At 47.1% G+C, this 18,676-nt stretch overlaps 1 protein-coding gene across 6 annotated transcripts in view; it reads left to right on the top strand.

The window, feature by feature from the left end:
* The window catches only part of LOC122939174 (gastrula zinc finger protein XlCGF71.1-like), a 172,672-nt gene that overhangs the window by 16,173 nt on the left and 137,823 nt on the right, over nucleotides 1-18,676 (top strand). For 3 of the 6 annotated variants that reach the window (XM_044295194.1, XM_044295190.1, XM_044295189.1), the window contains one exon: nucleotides 9,598-10,344. The exons of 2 other annotated variants lie outside the window; for them this stretch is intronic. In XM_044295194.1, coding sequence (XP_044151129.1) covers nucleotides 9,598-9,696 — 99 coding nt within the window. In that variant the 3' untranslated portion in view covers nucleotides 9,697-10,344. Of the gene's footprint in view, nucleotides 1-9,543; nucleotides 10,345-18,676 lie in introns of those variants that run through there. One more of the 6 variants, XM_044295191.1, reaches the window with a different exon arrangement.

The raw sequence follows: 18,676 nt of genomic DNA, 5'->3' as shown, positions 1-18,676 counted from the left end.
TTACCGCAAAATCTGGAAGAGATATGTTTCCTGGTGTTCAGTAAATACCTCTAGCTCCAGGGGTAGTATTCCGTCTATTCTAGATTTCCTTCAAGAAGGTTTTAACAAAGGGCTAAAACCTAGTACCCTTAGAGTTCAAATTTCAGCATTAAGTACCTACTTAGATGAAAAGATAGCTCTTAATCCGTGGATCATTCGCTTCATGAAGGGAACCGTCAGACTCAGACCCCGGAGTAGACCTCTAGTCGCTCCGTGGGATTTAAACTCTGTCCTCTCCGGTCTCACTAAACCCCCCTTTGAGCCCTTAGAGTCAGCAAATATCAGACATCTGACCCTTAAAACAGTATTCCTAGTGGCCATTACTTCTGCACGTAGGGTTAACGAGATACAGGTTTTCTCGGTTAAAAAACCCTTCATGACGATCAGGGACGACAGAATAATTCTAAGTTTTGACAATTCCTTTCTGCCTAAGGTTGTCTCGGAGTTCCATAGAATGGAGGAGGTGGTTCTCCCTTCGTTCTGTGAAAATCCCAGATCTAAAAAAGAAGAGGTTTTTCACACTTTGGATGTCAGAAGATGTGTTCTGAAGTATATATCAGAAACCAAAGACTGGAGAATATCTAATAACCTATTTGTCCAATTCCTAGGGGGTAGGAAGGGATTAAAAGCGTCCAAACCTTCTATTACACGGTGGTTAAAATCGGCCATCTCAGAGGCCTACATAGCAATAGGAGAACGACCCCCGGTAAATATCAAGGCTCATTCAACAAGGGCAGTATCGACTTCATGGGCGGAAGAAGCATCCGCTTCCTTGGAGCAGATCTGTAGGGCAGCAACCTGGTCGAATCCGCATACCTTTGTAAAACACTATAGGTTAGATACTGATTCTAAAAGAGACCTATCCTACGGTAGGAAAGTTTTACAAGCTGTTGTCCCTCCCTAATTGACTAATCTGTTAGTTCTCCAAGTAAGGTGCCGTCATGGAGGGGAGGGGAAAAATTTAATTAGTCTTACCGGTAATTCCTTTTTCGCGAATCCTCCATGACGGCACCGCTTATATTCCCCCCCCCCAAAAAAATAAAAAAAAATAAAAAGGGGACTAGTTATGAAGTTAATAATTAGTCTAGAGGTATATGTATGAGGTTTAATACGTATAACAAAGAATATTTAGGGCCTGTCAAGTCCAGAAGACACTGAAGATAAGTGAGGAGGCGGGCCCTTTTGAACCTTCCTGTCCCTGCCTGGCTGGAGGAGGAGGATAATCTCTAAGTAAGGTGCCGTCATGGAGGATTCGCGAAAAAGGAATTACCGGTAAGACTAATTAAATTTCATTACTTGAAGCAGGTCAATTGAATAATACTGGGTTATATAAAGTTGGTGGTGGAGTCTTGGTGTTCAATGAAAATATATCTGGGATTAGAGCGAATTATTAGCACGACCCCCTTATAATAAGTCACTGGGGGAATTTACCGGCGGTGGAGTTGCTAGATATTGGATAAGAAAGGGAATGTGGTTTATAGCACAATTTATTAAGGCTGGGGAATTAAAACCAAAGGTTTAGAGTTATTTGTGAGCGTTGGGGAAGACAGAGTGGTTTTCTTTAGGTATACCCAATTACTTTCAATTTTTAAAGAACTTGTGGATGAGAAAGATTTGACAGTATGAAGTGATGAACTATATAATAGGGTGGATGGGTAGTTATTGGATAGTTTCATCCTTATATAGGAAACTTAAGGAAACACTTAGTGAGAAGATGATTTGCACTAGTAAGATTACATGGGAAAAAGATATAGGTCCACTCACTGATGAACAATGGAAGGGTTTCTGGTTGGTGAGTAGGTTCTTGAGAAATCCCTCACACAGAGTTACTCCATTTATGATTTTGCACCGTTTATATGTGACCCCCAGTTGGCTTCATAAATTTTAAATTTATACTCCAGACATCTGTCCGAGATGTGAGAGTGGAAAGGCGGACATTATCCACATGTGGTGGCGTTGTCCGAAGATGCAACCATTCTGTCAGGGTCTCATACAGATGATTGGAGATATTTTTGGCATTAAACAATCGCTCCCAATTCTTAGTTGTGTTTTGGGTGATTTACCGTGTAATTTGACAAAAGATATGGAGTATCTGGTATAAAGGTCCTTCTTTATGGCTCTTCTACTAATTGCTAGGAATTGGATGGGATCTGCTGTGCCCACGATTAGGGAATGGATAAATGTGATGACTGTAGACAGGTCTGTTGAGAAAGTGGGCTGCATCAGGCAGAATAAGGTCCCTGTCTACGATCGATTGTGGAGAAAATGGGAGATGTTCACCAATAAGACTATGTAATGGATACACTTAAATAATTTAATCTTTTTTTTTCTTTGTTTTTTCCCCGCTACCATGGGTGGGGGGGAAATTACTAACTGATATTTCTATGCAAAAAAATAAATCATCTCTTTTCAGGGGGTCACACTCACAGATTTCTTCGCAGACACGATTGTAATGTCCAAACTCTTGCTTTATTTCAGACACTTTAGCAAAGCACAGGTTACAAAGTCGCAGCTTCAACTTATCACGTGTGACATCCACACAAAATAACAAACCCCTGCCCGGCGAGGCTCTAACTAAACACATAGTCGTATCCCTGACTCACCTAGAGAGCCCTGTTCACACATGCCATTCCTCAGCCATTCAGTCCAGCAACCTCCAGGCTGTGACACTTCAATACCTTTTGGGGGATTGTGGCCCAGTAGTCCTCCCGACTCTGGCCTCATGATCCTTGTTTCACAGGCGTCACCGCGTCCCCCAAAGTTCAGGCTATCGCCTAGCCTCGTGGCCCCTCAGCCCACCCGGCTGAGACCACTCACACAGAGCCTCACCGGGACTCTGCTTCACAAAATACTCCAGAGTGAGACCCACCCAAGATCCAGTAGCAGGATCAAATAGGATCCCTGAGCATGAGCATGCCCTAAGTCCTGGACTGGAGCATGGGGAACAGGCACCCACCCAAAACATTGCCTGTTCCCAGTAAAAGCCCTCCCTGAAATAGCTGAACCAGCTACACTATCTATATGGTATCCCCCAACTACTTTAGTGGACACCTGGACTAGGGCTTTTACTCCACCAAGGCCGGGCCCCTTGGTGATACGCTCCTGGTGCAAACAACACCTCAATGTTCACATTGCTACAATAATATACATATATTTATTTGAGGGAATTATTAAGGGGTATATACATATACATACATACATAATACATACATACATATATATATAGAATGTGAAAAATACTTTATACATGTTTGTTATGATATTGTTTTTGTTTTATAACTCTGAATAAAAAATTAAATATAAAAAAAAACCTGGAAGAAAGTGAAAAACTACCATTCGAATGGATAGAAGAATAGCCAAAATGGCGAGGACTCGGCCAACAATCAGCTCCAGGAAGATCACAGAAGGTGTAAAGTTCCCTGTGAGTCCTGTTACAATGAGAAGACCCCGATGTGAGGCCGAGCGATCTGCAAGAAGCCCCCGCAAAGTCCCACTGCTGAAAACAAGACCTGTGCTGAAGAGCTTACAATCTGCCAAAGAGCACATTGACCGGCCTGAAGAGACATTCTGTGGACTGATGAAAGTAAGATGGTTCTTTTTGGGTCTAGTGGCCGGAGACAGTTTGTCAGACGACCCCCAAACACTGAATTCAGCCACAATACACAAGACAGTGAAGACAGTGAAGCATGGTGGACAAGCATCATGATATGGGTGTTCCAACAAGACAACGACCCCAAACACACCAGTAAACGGGCAACATCTTGGTTCCAGACCAACAAGACTGATGTTATGGAGCGGCCGGCCCAATCCCCGGATCTTAATCCAATAGGAAACTTGTGGGTGACATAAAAATCGCAGTTTCTGAGGCAAAACCAAGAAATAGAGAAGAACTGTGGAATGTGGTCCATCATCCTAGGCTGGAGAACCTGGTCACAGGGGCAGAAGGTGGTGACTCCGAGCAGCACAGACGTCCAGCAGGTCTCAGAGACAGCGGTTATACAACGGAGTATCAGTGACGGAATTCAGAGGAAAGAAAATCTTCAGACATTTCTCAGTTTATATAGTGAATGTCTGAGATTGTAAAGAAGACAAACACTGCTATTTTAGAACAGTTATTCGCTTTTCTTCAAAAAAAAAAATGTTTATATTTTTTTTTAGAGGAATAACATAAATTTGATCTATTTTTCTTCATGTTTTGATTTGGAATAGAATGTGTAGTGTTCCCGATGCATCTGTGTGGATGGAAATAAAACTATTAGAAGAATTTTGAGCTTTATTAACTTTTTTTAAACACACTGTACATGCAGTAATAATATTGGTTGTATTTTTATGTACAGTACATCTTCCTTCTGGTAGCGCCCCCTGCTGTTTCTTCTGTGACTAGGTTTCTGGTCCACCTTCTCCTGCATTCAGGGATGGACACATGCTCAGTATCTTCTCTGCTCCCTCCTCCTGTCAGTGCCGGTGCAGTCATCTCGTGGAGAAGCAGTGCAGACTCCTTTCATTCATCCCTACTTGTATATTCATGGCGGTATATAGCTGTATCGCTACACGGAGGGGGAGAGGGGCTTAGGAAGAGCTGGCTGCAGCGCACTCCTGGGAGATGCAGGTGCTTGATGGTCACATGCCCACCCACAGAGAATGAAGAGACCAGAGCTGCAGAGGAGGGAGTAAAGAAGCTAAAAAGGATGAATATTATACTGGAGAGCAGCGGTTTTTGCATTTCTGTACTTCAAGTGTTGGTATGCACTACTCCAGATAACTTTTTCCAGGACGTTCTCCATGACAGCACCATATGTAGGTCGTCCTTCTGGTCTTCTGTACGGACTAGAACACAGAGAAGTCAATAGGCCGCTCTAGCCTCCAGTGCTCTTCCTGTCTCTACAGAGGACAGGTGCAGAGAGGATTCCTGAGTGGAATTTTCCTGTTTTATCAAATTGTAGGATCTTTGCTAGGGTTGTATGGGGGTTTCCTCTCCTTCCAGCCCATGTCTAGACTGGTAAGTACCTTCCATGTTAGGGGGTCCCCTAGCCCATCCCAGACCCTTTCTAGACCTTCTCAAATCCATGGGCAGAGAGAGTAGAGGCATCTACTGATCAGATCTGCAGAGCAGCGCCTCGGGCAAGCTTTATTACAGACTGGACATCTAATACAATCAGGAGTTAACCCTTGAGAGATTTCTCCCCCAACCACATGCTTATCTGGTATCGCTCCATGTGGTGATGTCATGGAGGAAGTACTGAAAAGTAGATATGAGTCCAGTAATTGTCTGCCATGACCCCAGCCTTACTTCCCTTCCCATGGTTTGTATTACATCGGTAATGAGTAAATACATATTTAGTTGCATCCATCCTGGTGTAGTATTTCAGCAAACACTGGAGGGAGATGGTGAGAGGAGCCTTGTAACCTCTCTGTGTTCCTGTCCCTGCAGAAGACTAGAAGGGCAATCTCCATGTGGTGCTGTCATGTCGGACTCCAGAGAAACCAGTCGCTGGTAGAATTCCTACTTCTTAATTTGTGGGATAATCCCTTTACAGAGGTTTTCCAGCCTAATTATTTAACAGACCCCTTCAGAGTGGCTGGGTTCATACTTACCTGATCCCTGCTGGTGGGTTCCAGCTCCATCGATACATGGGCAGCTCTGCAGATCCCGGGTCTCTGAGAATCAACATCCAGTTGACAGGGCAGGGGAGCACCTGCCACCCATGCAGTACGTCACTCAGTCATGTGCCACATTGGTCACAGGTCACCGCTGCTGCCAGTTCTTGGCTGCAGCAGTTGCGCCCAAGCTCCCAACTATCTCCAACCCCCCCCCCCCCCCTGTCAACAGTGTGTTGATTTCCACAGACACAGCACCTGCAGAGTCAACAGTGGGGCAATGAAGCCAGAACACAGAGGCAGGGACCAAGTAAGTATGAACTCCACCGGGGGTCCGCCTCTCTGAAGGGGTCTATTACACAAGTTTAAAGATAAAAAACTCTTTTAATGATCTTTTGTAGGCATCTAAAACAATCCACTCAACTTGTCCAACTGTCCTGTAATTCACAATATTTGTTTCACACATTTTAAATCAGGATGAAGATCTGAACAATATTAATGGTACAGAGACAGATGTGAGGGGCGATGAGGAATACGAGGAGGAGATCCCTACAGAGACAGATGTGAGGGGCGATGAGGAATACAAGAAGGAGATCCCTACAGAGACAGATGTGAGGGGCGATGAGGAATACAAGGAGGAGATCCCTACAGAGACAGATGTGAGGGGCGATGAGGAATACAAGGAGGAGATCCCTACAGAGACAGATGTGAGGGGCGATGAGGAATACAAGGAGACTCCTACAGAGACAGATGTGAGGGGCGATGAGGAATACAAGGAGGAGATCCCTACAGAGACAGATGTGAGGGGCGATGAGGAATACAAGGAGACTCCTACAGAGACAGATGTGAGGGGCGATGAGGAATACAAGGAGACTCCTACAGAGACAGATGTGAGGGGCGATGAGGAATACAAGGAGGACATTCCTACAGAGACAGATGTGGGGGGCGATGAGGAATACAAGGAGGAGATCCCTACAGAGACAGATGTGAGGGGCGATGAGGAATACAAGGAGGAGATTCCTACAGAGACAGATGTGAGGGGCGATGAGGAATACAAGGAGGAGATCCCTACAGAGACAGATGTGAGGGGCGATGAGGAATACAAGGAGGAGATCCCTACAGAGACAGATGTGAGGGGCGATGAGGAATACAAGGAGGAGATTCCTACAGAGACAGATGTGAGGGGCGATGAGGAATACAAGGAGGAGATTCCTACAGAGACAGATGTGAGGGGCGATGAGGAATACAAGGAGGAGATCCCTACAGAGACAGATGTGAGGGGCGATGAGGAATACAAGGAGGAGATCCCTACAGAGACAGATGTGAGGGGCGATGAGGAATACAAGGAGGAGATCCCTACAGAGACAGATGTGAGGGGCGATGACCAGTGTGAGGAGGACATTCCTACAGATAAGAGCCCAGGTGAGTAGTGACCACTAAATGAAGCAGAGACGAGTCTGTAACTGTAATGATCCTGAACTGGACTTCCCCTATAGCAGGCGCCTTCCTCAGGTACTTACAGTGTCCCCCAGTACTCAGATACCCCCAGGATTTACAGTAGGACCAAACTGTGTAATAGCCAGACCATCCCATGAAGAATAATACAAAGCGCATATCCCAACACTAGCAGGTAAGGGTACTTTCACACTTGCGGTTTTCTTTTCCGGCATTGAGTTCCGTCACAGGGGCTCTATACCGGAAAAGAACTGATCAGGCATATCCCTATGCATTCTGAATGGAGAGTAATCCGTTCAGGATGTCTTCAGTTCAGTCATTTTGACTGATCAGGCAAAAGATAAAACCGTAGCATGCTACGGTTTTATCTCCGGTGAAAAAAAATGAAGACAATCCTGAATGCCGCATTTTTTTCCATATGAATGTATTTGTGCCGGATCCAGCATTCAAAATGCCGGATCCGTCCTTCCGGTCTGCGCATGCACAGACCTTTAAAAATGAGAAAAAAATAAATACTGGATCCGTTTTGACTGATGACACCGGAAAAACGGATCCAGCATTGCAATGCATTTTTCTGACTGATCGGGCATTTTTCAGACTGATCAGGATGACATGCGTTCTCATACAGTTTGCCTGATCAGGCAACGGAACTGCCTGCCGGAATCAAACAACGCAAGTGTGAAAGTACCCTAAGAAGAAAGCCAGGAGATAGGAGATCATCAGTAGATGACTAGAACAGGATGGGGATGGTTATCAGACAATGGAACAGACGGATGATGGGGGTTATATGGTGAACAGACAATAAGTGGCCCTGACTGGAGCTTTCCCTGAAACCTTCCCTAGATCTGTCCTTACACGCTGACCCTAATACCAGGCATCACTGTCCCTTAAGACCTTCCTATGAAAAATCCTAATCTGTAAAACTGACCCTAAAACAGACAACAGGAGGACACTGAGACCCAACCCAAAGTGAGCAGAGCTGAACTAGAATCAAGGCAGGACAGACTGAAACATGGAACATCCCCACCCCCCAACCACACACACAGACTACAAGAATCAGAGGTAAAGACTGGACTGATCATAAGAACAAAACTACACGGATGAGGAAAACTAGGAGAGATACTAGAAAATAAAAGGATTTCTGGACTGAAAAGCACAGAGCTTACACTATAACCAGCAGCCCCTGCAGAAACTAGGAATATTTACAGCGAGGCTAACCGGTCAGGAGCTCCTCTCCAAACAAGGTGACCTACAGAAGAGAGGTCGGCTGAGCAAGAGATCAGCTACGGTATAATACATAGCAACTGCCCCAACATACTAGTAGACAGGAGAGGAGGAAGCAGTAGGAGTGTTCCTGCTGATCCTAGCCCAGTACACTAAGGTGGTAACGACTCCCTCAGGTCTGCGCTGTGACTCTCCAGGACGTGCTCAGTAATATCAGGGTGACAGGTCTCTTCCATGAATCTCCTGGACGTGTCCTGGTGTCCCTCTGTGCAGCATTTCACAGGCCTCATGTCACACTCTGGACTGCACTGGATTCTGGTGTCCAAATCAGGAATATGTAAGATGTCCACATATGTGTCTTCCATACAGGAAGTTGTGATTATTGGGCTGCCATACCTCTAATAGGGGGTAGGTTTCCTGGCCATCCTGACACCTCTGTTGCGTACAATGACTTATTGTTATAATGCTAGAGTCAGTTATTACATTTTTCAGTTGGCTTCTTCTTCTTTCCTAAGGTTATTTCTGCCTTCAACAACTGGTGTATAGTCCGTTCAGGTTCTCACTTGATCAAAATAGATTAAACTTGATGAACCTGTGTCCTCTCTTAAGGCAATGTAACTATGAGTTTCTCACACCGGTTTCTTTGCTATGGTTGATTTCTGAGATGTAACACAAACTGGTCCCACATCACAGCATCAGTATTGGTTATGGACTTGGCCCCTTCTTATTCCTTCTGCTGTAACATTGCCATCAATTGTTGTATGCTGTTCATGGACGGGGGCAGCGTCTCCTCCTCCTTCTGACGCCGGGCAAAGAATCTTTTTCACAATATTCTGTTAGATCACAGATGCCCAACTTGCGGTCCTTTAACTGTTGCAAAACTACAACTCCCAGCATGCCTGGACAGCCTACATCTATTAGGGCATGCTTGGAGTTGTAGCCTTGCAACAGCTGGAGGGCCGCAGATTGAGCCTCCCTGTGTGAGATGATTGATCTCCAGGATGTGAGAATCCTGTGCATATGATTGCCTGGCTCTTGCCTGTTGTAACAGCTCTGTTCTTCTTGCCTGACCCTTCTATGTACTTAGGGCCATTCTGCTTTTAGGTGTGGGGTCACATGACACAATTGGACAGCCCTCTTGTCAGTTATGAATTTTGATAGCTGCCTTCAATTTGTAAAAGAATTCTAAAATTATTTTTAATTAATATAATGTTTTGTTCTTGGTAGATGACTGTACTTGGCGCTTGGAGAAACATCTCGTATCTACATATTATAATGCAGATGATCCAGGTGTCATATCAGATACACATGAAGAGCGTGCCATTATCCCAGATGTACCCTCAGACCTTCACAGCAAAAATCTATCATCTCATCCTTTAAAACAAGTCCAATCTTCTAATTCATCACATACTCTTACTCAGAATGAAACTGACGGAAAATGTTCTGGAACCCAAAGAGCTCAGAAAAAGCCGTATTCATGCTCAGAATGTGACAAATGTTTTATTTGGAAATCAGGCCTTCTTCAACATCAAAGATTTCACACAGGAGAGAAGCCATTTTCATGTTCAGAATGTGGGAAATGTTTCACTCGGAAAACATCTATTTTTGAACATCAGAGAATTCACACAGGGGAGAAACCATATTCATGTTCTGAATGTGGCAAATGTTTTACTTGGAAATCATCTCTTTTTGAACATCAGAGAATTCACACAGGAGATAAGCCATATTCATGTTCAGAATGTGATAAATGTTTTGCAAAAAAATCATCTCTTAAGAGCCATCAGAGAATTCACACAGGAGAGAAGCTGTATTCGTGTTCAGAATGTGGCAAATGTTTTACTCGGAAATCATCTCTTGTTCAACATCAGAGAATTCACACAGGGAACAAGCAATTCTAAATCCTTCCTGTAAAATATGCCATAAATTTCCATATTTTTTCTTGCTATCATTTATAGCGAGAAGACTCAGTTTTGTTATAAAAATATTGCATATATATTGAAGTAGGAATTAAAAGAAAATTTCAGTATATTCAGAAGTGTAGTTACAGTTGTTATAATTGTAGATCTTAAAGGGGTTGTGCAAGAATGAGGGGGTTTGGCAAACTCCCCCACTTTACTGGATCTGTAAAGGGAAGATTACTTACCTGCTTCCTGGCGCTGGCTCTCCGCTCCTTCTCTTCCAAGCCTGCAATGCTCGGCTGGGCTCATCTGGTTTGACATTGCCACAGCCGACACTGGCCGCGGCGGAGACCGGATAGTCTTGTGTCATGTGACTATTTGCCATGATCGTCAATGAATTATATAATATACATTTGGGAAATATTTTAGCTTTTATTTTTTACCAAACTGGGACATCTGTGGAACATCAATTCTTCTGTTCTTCGGATTTTGAGGATCCTTGAGCAGGTAAATATCACAGTCTTTATTAAAGAGATCCAGGACCCCCGCCAATCAGCTGGTTGAGAAGGCACCAGTGCTTGTAGTAGCGCCTCTGCCTTCTCTCAGCTCACCCAGCACAGCGCCGTACGTTGTATTGTGGCCGTGCTTGGTATCACAGCTCAGCCCCATACACTTCAATGGGGCTGAGCTGCACCTGGGCCATGTAACCGATGAACGTGATGTCACACGGCCTAGGCAGAGCTGAGAGAAGGCCGCGGCGCTACAGCGAGCATCGTGGCTTCTAGAACAGCTGATCGGCGCGGGGCCCTGGTGTTGGACCCCCACCAATCAGATACTGATGACCTATCCTATTTGGCACCTGGGGCAGGTCCTTTCTCTCGCCCCCCCAATACTTTCACAAAATTGTACCCCCTTACAGTAGTATTGCCCTCATTGTACAACCTTCACAGTAGTTTTGTATAGATGTGTGTCCCCCTCACAGTAGTTATGCCCCCTGTGCCCCTTTCACAGTTGTAATGCCCTCTTTGTGCCCCCCTTATAGTAATTGTGCCCCCTTCATAGTAATAATCCCCATTGTGTCCCATTCATAGTAGTAATGCCCACTTCTCCCTCTTCATTGTAGTAATGTCCTATGGCTCTGTGCCCCCTTCATAGTAGAAATGCCCATTCTGCCCCCTTCACAGTAATAATGCCCTTTGTGCCCCCTTAATTGTAGTAATGTCCTTTGGCTCTGTGCCCCCTTCACAGTAGAAATGCCTATTGTGCACTCTTCACATTAGTAATGCCCTCTTTGCCCCGTCCATAGTAGTAATGTCCTCTTTGCCCCGTCCATAGTAGTAATGTCCTCTTTGCCCCCCTGCATAGTAATACACTCTCTGTGCACCCTCTATAGTAGTAATGCCCTCTTTTAATAAATCACAGTAACTACCCACCTTGTCCCGTTCCTGAAGCTCATATACCTCTCTTCCCTTCAGGCATAGATCGCTTTGCAGCACTGTGTGGGCGGAGATTATGCAGATTTCTAGGCTGCAGGCCCCACCCACACAGGCCGGCAGCACGATCTGTGTCTGCAGGCTGAATGGTGGAGCGGGGAGAAGTCTTCCTGCTTCACCATTCTGTGCGCCGCCGGCCTGAGGGAGGGGAGGAGCGCGGGGAGCTGAGCGGTGAGTGACAGGACCCAGCTCCCTGCGCTCCAGCAATGAGCGCTTCTGTCTGTATTGATGGAAGTGCTCATTGCTTCTGGCACCCCCAGAGTCGGCACCCGGGGCGGACCCCCCCCCCCGCCCCCCCTCTTAGTACGCCACTGAGTGTTATTGTTAATGAGGCTCTGTCAGCATGATCAACCGTATTAAACCAAGCAGAGTAGACGGCTTTTTGACAGAACAACCAACTTGGTCTTCGGTTCTTGCAATCAGTCAGCTGTAAAAGGTGCAGACGTTCTTCTGCTCAGTATGAAGAGAAGAAAGAAACAAAAATGGTGTCAGGACTCGTTAAACTGTGGATCGTTTCTAGGAAGGCAAAGGGGGGCTCTGGCTTCTCCACTTGAGATAAATATCCGTGCTCATCAAAAATAGTCCACTGCCCCTTCACCTCTCCCCTTTTTTCCGGAAAATGTACCTTATGCAACTCCTGGTGCTCAGAAGCAGTGTGTGCCCGGTTTGGGCAGTCATGTGGGCCCAAGCAGCAGGTCGGAAAGATGACTCAGCGGCAGGACTTGCAGTGGTAGAGCAGATCACACAGCAGCAGGTAGTGGATGTTTTCTGCCGACACAGCCACAATGGCCGCCACCAAGGCTCCTACACCTGACCGCCCTCCGAACAGTGCAGCAACCGCGGCTTCATTCAGCTCCCAGGTAAAACAGCTAGTAGCCACAGGAAAGGTGCCTCCACTCTTCAACTCGTCTATAGTCCTTAATCCACCAGCCCAGCTAAGTCCTACTCATTTACCGGGCACCAGAAGAAAGGGTTAGCTGAATTAGGAGAGCACTGGACCTATAGGCATCTCAGCGCTGTACGGCTACTTCCGGCTCCTGGGTCCAGAAAGTAGTTGAGACTGAGGTTTTGGGTGAGCGGTAGGCCATACATTGGCAGATGGTTAATACAACCTAGTTTAAATATGAATTGGGTCCTCTAGGGCCGGGAAAGTTTTTTGGGCATGCGAAAGAGTCCCGAAAGAGAGCTCTGGCCAATGGATGATGAAGGAATGACTTGTACAGGCAGGAGATCTCCTCTAACGTCTGGCAGTTAGCTGTGGGCCTTGTGGTGGAATAACCAGTAAAGGTGCAATGGTGCCTCCGTTCTTAAAAAGAAAGACAGAGTTCAGTGGATGGGGTAATGTAAGAGGAAGCACCCGTACCATGTCAGTCACCAGTGAGAATGTGGGTGGCTGTAGTGGAGGTAGCAGCAGCACTGTCAGCACCAGCCGTCCGGCCTGTAGTAACAGGTCACAGCTCTCCCTCACCTCTGGTAGGTGGCAGCATGTTACAGCATAGAAAAAGGATGACTGTGGATGGGACTGCTTACTCATCATCTCAGTCACAGCAGGACGATGCTTGTCCATCAGGTTCCATACTATGCTGCTGCTGCCGCTACTACTACCCCTACACAGCTGCGGATCTCCAGTCTTGTCCGTCAGGTTCCATACTGTGCAGCTGCCACTTCTACTCCCCCCACATGTCCTCTCTTGCCCATCATGTTCCAAACTGTTGCTGCTTCCACTCTACACAACCAGACATCTACTGCCTTGTCCAGTAAAGAGATATTACTGATATCAGTTGGACTTGGTTCCTCAGTAGGCCTCCATTAGGGCTTCAGAGTGGCTGCTCAGGCTGCTGCGTCAGCAAAGGCATTACCCCCTACCTCGGGAGTTTGTACCCTGATGATCTCTACCCCAACAGACTCTACAGTTTTAATGGGTTTATCTGCTGATCCCACAAAGTCTCTTCTCTTCTAGATAGGACCATAGTCTTCTGCCACCCCAAAGACCTACCTGCAGTGTGTGTATTAGCTGTCGGAACTTGAGCCATTTCACATGTTGCAGTGAATGCCTGTAGCTATGCTTTCTATGCTAAGCAGGAGGGTAGGGTAGTGACTGCCTACCCAGTCCATGGACTTCCTTCATGGTGGTACCGGGATCCATCTACCAAAAATTCTAAGTTAGGGATAGGAGTTTCTCCAGCTCCTGCTTTTCAATTTTCAGCAATTCAATACAATAATGCTGATTATCTGGTCATCTAACCCAGACCTTGTCTGATGGTTCTTCCTGACGGCGTTGGCAGTGCCACCTCGTACTGTGTCCACCTGGCAGCGGAGATATGTTTGGTTCTCATTTCCTAGACTACTTATGAAATTTGGATGGTCAGCGGCTGGTCCAGGACTATGTCAGTCGCCTTGTATTTCAGTGTGGCTGCTGCGGTTACATCTCTCACATGTGAAGGAGAAGCCCTAATTATTGTGTCTGGATGTTAGGAGTAGTAACCTAACGGTCAGAGCTTTTTTCCATGGAGCTCGGTTATTACCTCTTGTCCACGTATTGTAGTCGGGTAAAGCTGAGGCTGGAGCTGAAAGTCTGTCCTGCTGCGGTGATTAAATGCAGTGTTAAAGACGTATCCGGCTTTTCTGTGACTTCCATCTGTGTCTATCAGAAGATGAAGATGGCGATGACATAAGTTACAACTAAAGAAGGTAGTAAGTGTGAGCTGAGATAAGATAATCTGTGTACTGTGTACAGCAGTGTGCATGTCTTACTAAAAAGCAGAAGTCTCAGCAATTAACCCTTTAGTAGATTATTTGTACCAATCAGAAGTCATTGTTACTTTCAGAGGTTACACCCTTGAAATGGGTATAAATAAAGGGCTTAGGACACTCCCAATTTGGGTTCCCGGCAGAATTTTAACCTATGTCATGACTTCTGTCATTTTCCTCCTTCGACGTCATTCATCTTGAACACATGACTGACCCTACGTCTGCCTCAACATTTTCTGGTGGAAAATGCGGGCACCACAACAACCCTCCTAGCTGCAGACCCCGATACGGAGACCAGGACCTGGGAAGACCGCGGTAAGTAACCCATTGTGTTACTGCCTGTCTCCTGAGCTCTGCTTGCTGTTCTGCAGTGTGGTGTGTGAACATGGTGCCTGCCCCGTGTTCTGGTGAATGTATTATTTCCCCTATATGTGCAAACTGTCTCTAGGCGTATAAATGCACAAATGTGTGAGTGGCTGAGATAAGCTGAATCTTGGAGGGGTCTGACCCTGCTCCCCCTGAGCCAAGCTGAAAGTCCAGAGCACATTGACTGGATCGTCCGGTCCCTGTCTCTGGAGACCTCTGGTTCTGGTGGAGAAAAGGTTGACGGACCTATCCTGGAGGAGGCTGTGAGAAGTGGCAGTGTATAAAGCTGTCCAGTAAGATTGGATAGGGGCCCTGCAGTTCCTTGTTGGTACCTGAAAAGGCACCTGAGGTCAGGGGTTGTTCCAATGTTATGTTGTGAGATTTCACATGTCCTAAGTGTCTGCTGATATTGTATGAGGAAGAATTACTGCGTTACTGCTATCTCCTGTGCTGTGTATTGTGTGCATTCATGGGTATTGTGATAACAGTTTGAATCGGCTGGTTGCAGTTATAATAATTTGCATAGCAGTGTTTGTGTGCTTCCTGTGCCATAGAAAGAACGTAGAGGGGTTTAAGGGGTTTCCAGCGCGTTACCCCAGATAGGACGTGTATTTACTCTGTGTATGGGCAAGACTATACTGTAGTGTTCCCACCAGTGGATAGCGCTGCCTCGGAAGTGTGTCCACAGCACCACTGGTAGTGCTGCCTCGGAAGTGTGTCCACAGCACCACTGGTAGCGCTGCCTCGGAAGTGTGTCCACAGCACCACTGGTAGTTCTGCCTCGGAAGTGTGTCCACAGCACCACTGGTAGTTCTGCCTCAGAAGTGTGTCCACAGCACCACTGGTAGTGCTGCCTCTGAAGTCTGTCCACAGCACCACTGCTAGTTCTGCCTCGGAAGTGTGTCCACAGCACCACTGGTAGAGCTGCCTCGGAAGTGTGTCCACAGCACCACTGGTAGTGCTGCCTCGGAAGTGTGTCCACAGCACCACTGGTAGCGCTGCCTCGGAAGTGTGTCCACAGCACCACTGGTAGTGCTGCCTCGGAAGTGTGTCCACAGCACCACTGGTAGAGCTGCCTCGGAAGTGTGTCCACAGCACCACTGGTAGAGCTGCCTCGGAAGTGTGTCCACAGCACCACTGGTAGTGCTGCCTCGGAAGTGTGTCCACAGCACCACTGGTAGTGCTGCCTCGGAAGTCTGTCCACAGCACCACTGGTAGAGCTGCCTCGGAAGTGTGTCCACAGCACCACTGGTAGAGCTGCCTCGGAAGTGTGTCCACAGCACCACTGGTAGTGCTGCCTCGGAAGTGTGTCCACAGCACCACTGGTAGTGCTGCCTCGGAAGTGTGTCCACAGCACCACTGGTAGTGCTGCCTCTGAAGTCTGTCCACAGCACCACTGGTAGTGCTGCCTCGGAAGTGTGTCCACAGCACCACTGGTAGTGCTGCCTCAGAAGTGTGCCCACAGCACCACTGGTAGTGCTGCCTCTGAAGTGTGTCCACAACACCACTGGTAGCGCTGCCTCGGAAGTGTGTCCACAGCACCACTGGTAGCGCTGCTTCGGAAGTCTGTCCACATCACCACTGGTAGTTCTGCCTCGGAAGTGTGTCCACAGCACAACTGGTAGTGCTGCCTCGGAAGGGTGTCCACAGCACCACTGGTAGTGCTGCCTCGGAAGGGTGTCCACAGCACCACTGGTAGTGCTGCCTCGGAAGGGTGTCCACAGCACCACTGGTAGTGCTGCCTCGGAAGGGTGCCCACAGCACCACTGGTAGTTCTGCTTCGGAAGGGTGCCCACAGCACCACTGGTAGTTCTGCCTCGGAAGTGTGTCCACAGCACCACTGGTAGTTCTGCCTCGGAAGTGTGTCCACAGCACCACTGGTAGTTCTGCCTCGGAAGTGTGTCCACAGCACCACTGGTAGTGCTGCCCCGGAAGTGTGTCCACAGCACCACTGGTAGTGCTGCCTCGGAAGTGTGTCCACAGCACCACTGGTAGTGCTGCCTCGGAAGGGTGTCCACAGCACCACTGGTAGTGCTGCCTCGGAAGGGTGTCCACAGCACCACTGGTAGTGCTGCCTCGGAAGGGTGTCCACAGCACCACTGGTAGTGCTGCCTCGGAAGGGTGTCCACAGCACCACTGGTAGTTCTGCCTCGGAAGGGTGCCCACAGCACCACTGGTAGTTCTGCTTCGGAAGGGTTCCCAAAGCACCACTGGTAGTTCTGCCTCGGAAGGGTGTCCACAGCACTGTTGTAATTCACCAGGTGTACGAGTACCCGGGTAGTTAATTACAAGGAGCCACCCACGGGACGAGGGCTACACAGAGTAAGCGTTCCTCTGAGAAGGAAGCAGAGAAATGGTTCTTTGCAATTTAAATTATGCAATGTGTAAAGGGCATTAAAACAACCGTAGACAGATGTTAAAGAAATTAGGAGCAGGTGTGAATGGAACATTGGATGAATCAGTATTGCAGAAACTTCTTACTCATTTTAAGAGGTGGTTGGAGGACCATAACAAATATGACCAGGCCACGATGTGGTATGATGTAGCCCAGTGAATGACTATTACTTCCCATAAGGGAAAATACACTGACAAAAGGAACGGGTATGAAATATGGGATGTGATTAAATTGCCTACAAAAGAATTAAGTATCCCTTCTGAAGTATTGTCTATTAGCCCCCATAACCCACAAAAATCTCTCCCTCCCACAGCACCACCTCCATATATTGGCCCAGAGGGGTGGACATGTCCTAAGTGTGGACAACAAAACCCAGACTGGAGAGAGTAATGCTCAGCCTATGGGGGGCCCAAGCCACCCTCTGTGTGGGCTTATACCCACTGGTCAATAAGACCCCCCCACAGTCAGAGCTGGGCAAGTGGAAACACATGATTATAATGTTTATCGGCCAAGGACCCTTAATGTGTCGCTGGCCATGTGTAACACTTTGCCAGACCCCCGTCTTTTATTATATTCTGGCTTTTGTTGGTGGATGACACTGTTATGGGGGATCTGGATGACACTGTTATGGGGGATCTGTGGATGACACACTGTTATGGGGGATCTGTAGATGACACACTGTTATGGGGGATCTGTGGGTGACACACTGTTATGGGGGATCTGTGGATGACACACTGTTATGGGGGATCTGTGGATGACACTGTTATGGGGGGAATCTGTGGATGACACACTGTTATGGGGGATCTGTGGATGACAGACAGTTATTGGGGGATCTGTGGATGACACACTGTTATGGGGGATCTGTGGATGACACTGTTATGGGGGATCTGTGGATGACACTGTTATGGGGGATCTGCGGATGACACACTGTTATGGGGGATCTGCGGATGACACTGTTATGGGGGATCTGCGGATGACACTGTTATGAGGGATCTGCGGATGACACTGTTATGGGGGATCTGCGGATGACACTTATGGGGGATCTGTGGAGGACACTGTTATGGGGGATCTGTGGAGGACACTGTTATGGAGGGCATCTTATGCTATGTATGTGTCATCCACAGATCCCCCCCCCCCCATAACAGTGTCCCTGTGTATATAGTGAGCCCCAATACACAGCAGTCTGTATATGTAAAGTGTTACATTTCTAATGTATCTATCTTTACCTGTCTAGCTGTTCTCTCTTTCTATATCTATCACCTATCGATCTACACTCACCTAAAGAATTATTCGGAACACCTGTTCTATTTCTCATTAATGCGATTATCTGGTCAACCAATCACATGGCAGTGGCTTCGATGCATGTAGGGTTGTGGTCCTGGTCAAGACAATCTCCTGAACTCCAAACTGAAGGTCAGAATGGGAAAGAAAGGGGATTTAAGCAGTTTTGAGCGTGG

This window comes from Bufo gargarizans, chromosome 5 (genome assembly GCF_014858855.1).
Source record: "Bufo gargarizans isolate SCDJY-AF-19 chromosome 5, ASM1485885v1, whole genome shotgun sequence".
NCBI classification, from domain to species: domain Eukaryota; kingdom Metazoa; phylum Chordata; class Amphibia; order Anura; family Bufonidae; genus Bufo; species Bufo gargarizans.
This window is presented reverse-complemented; position numbering and strand designations above follow the sequence as displayed.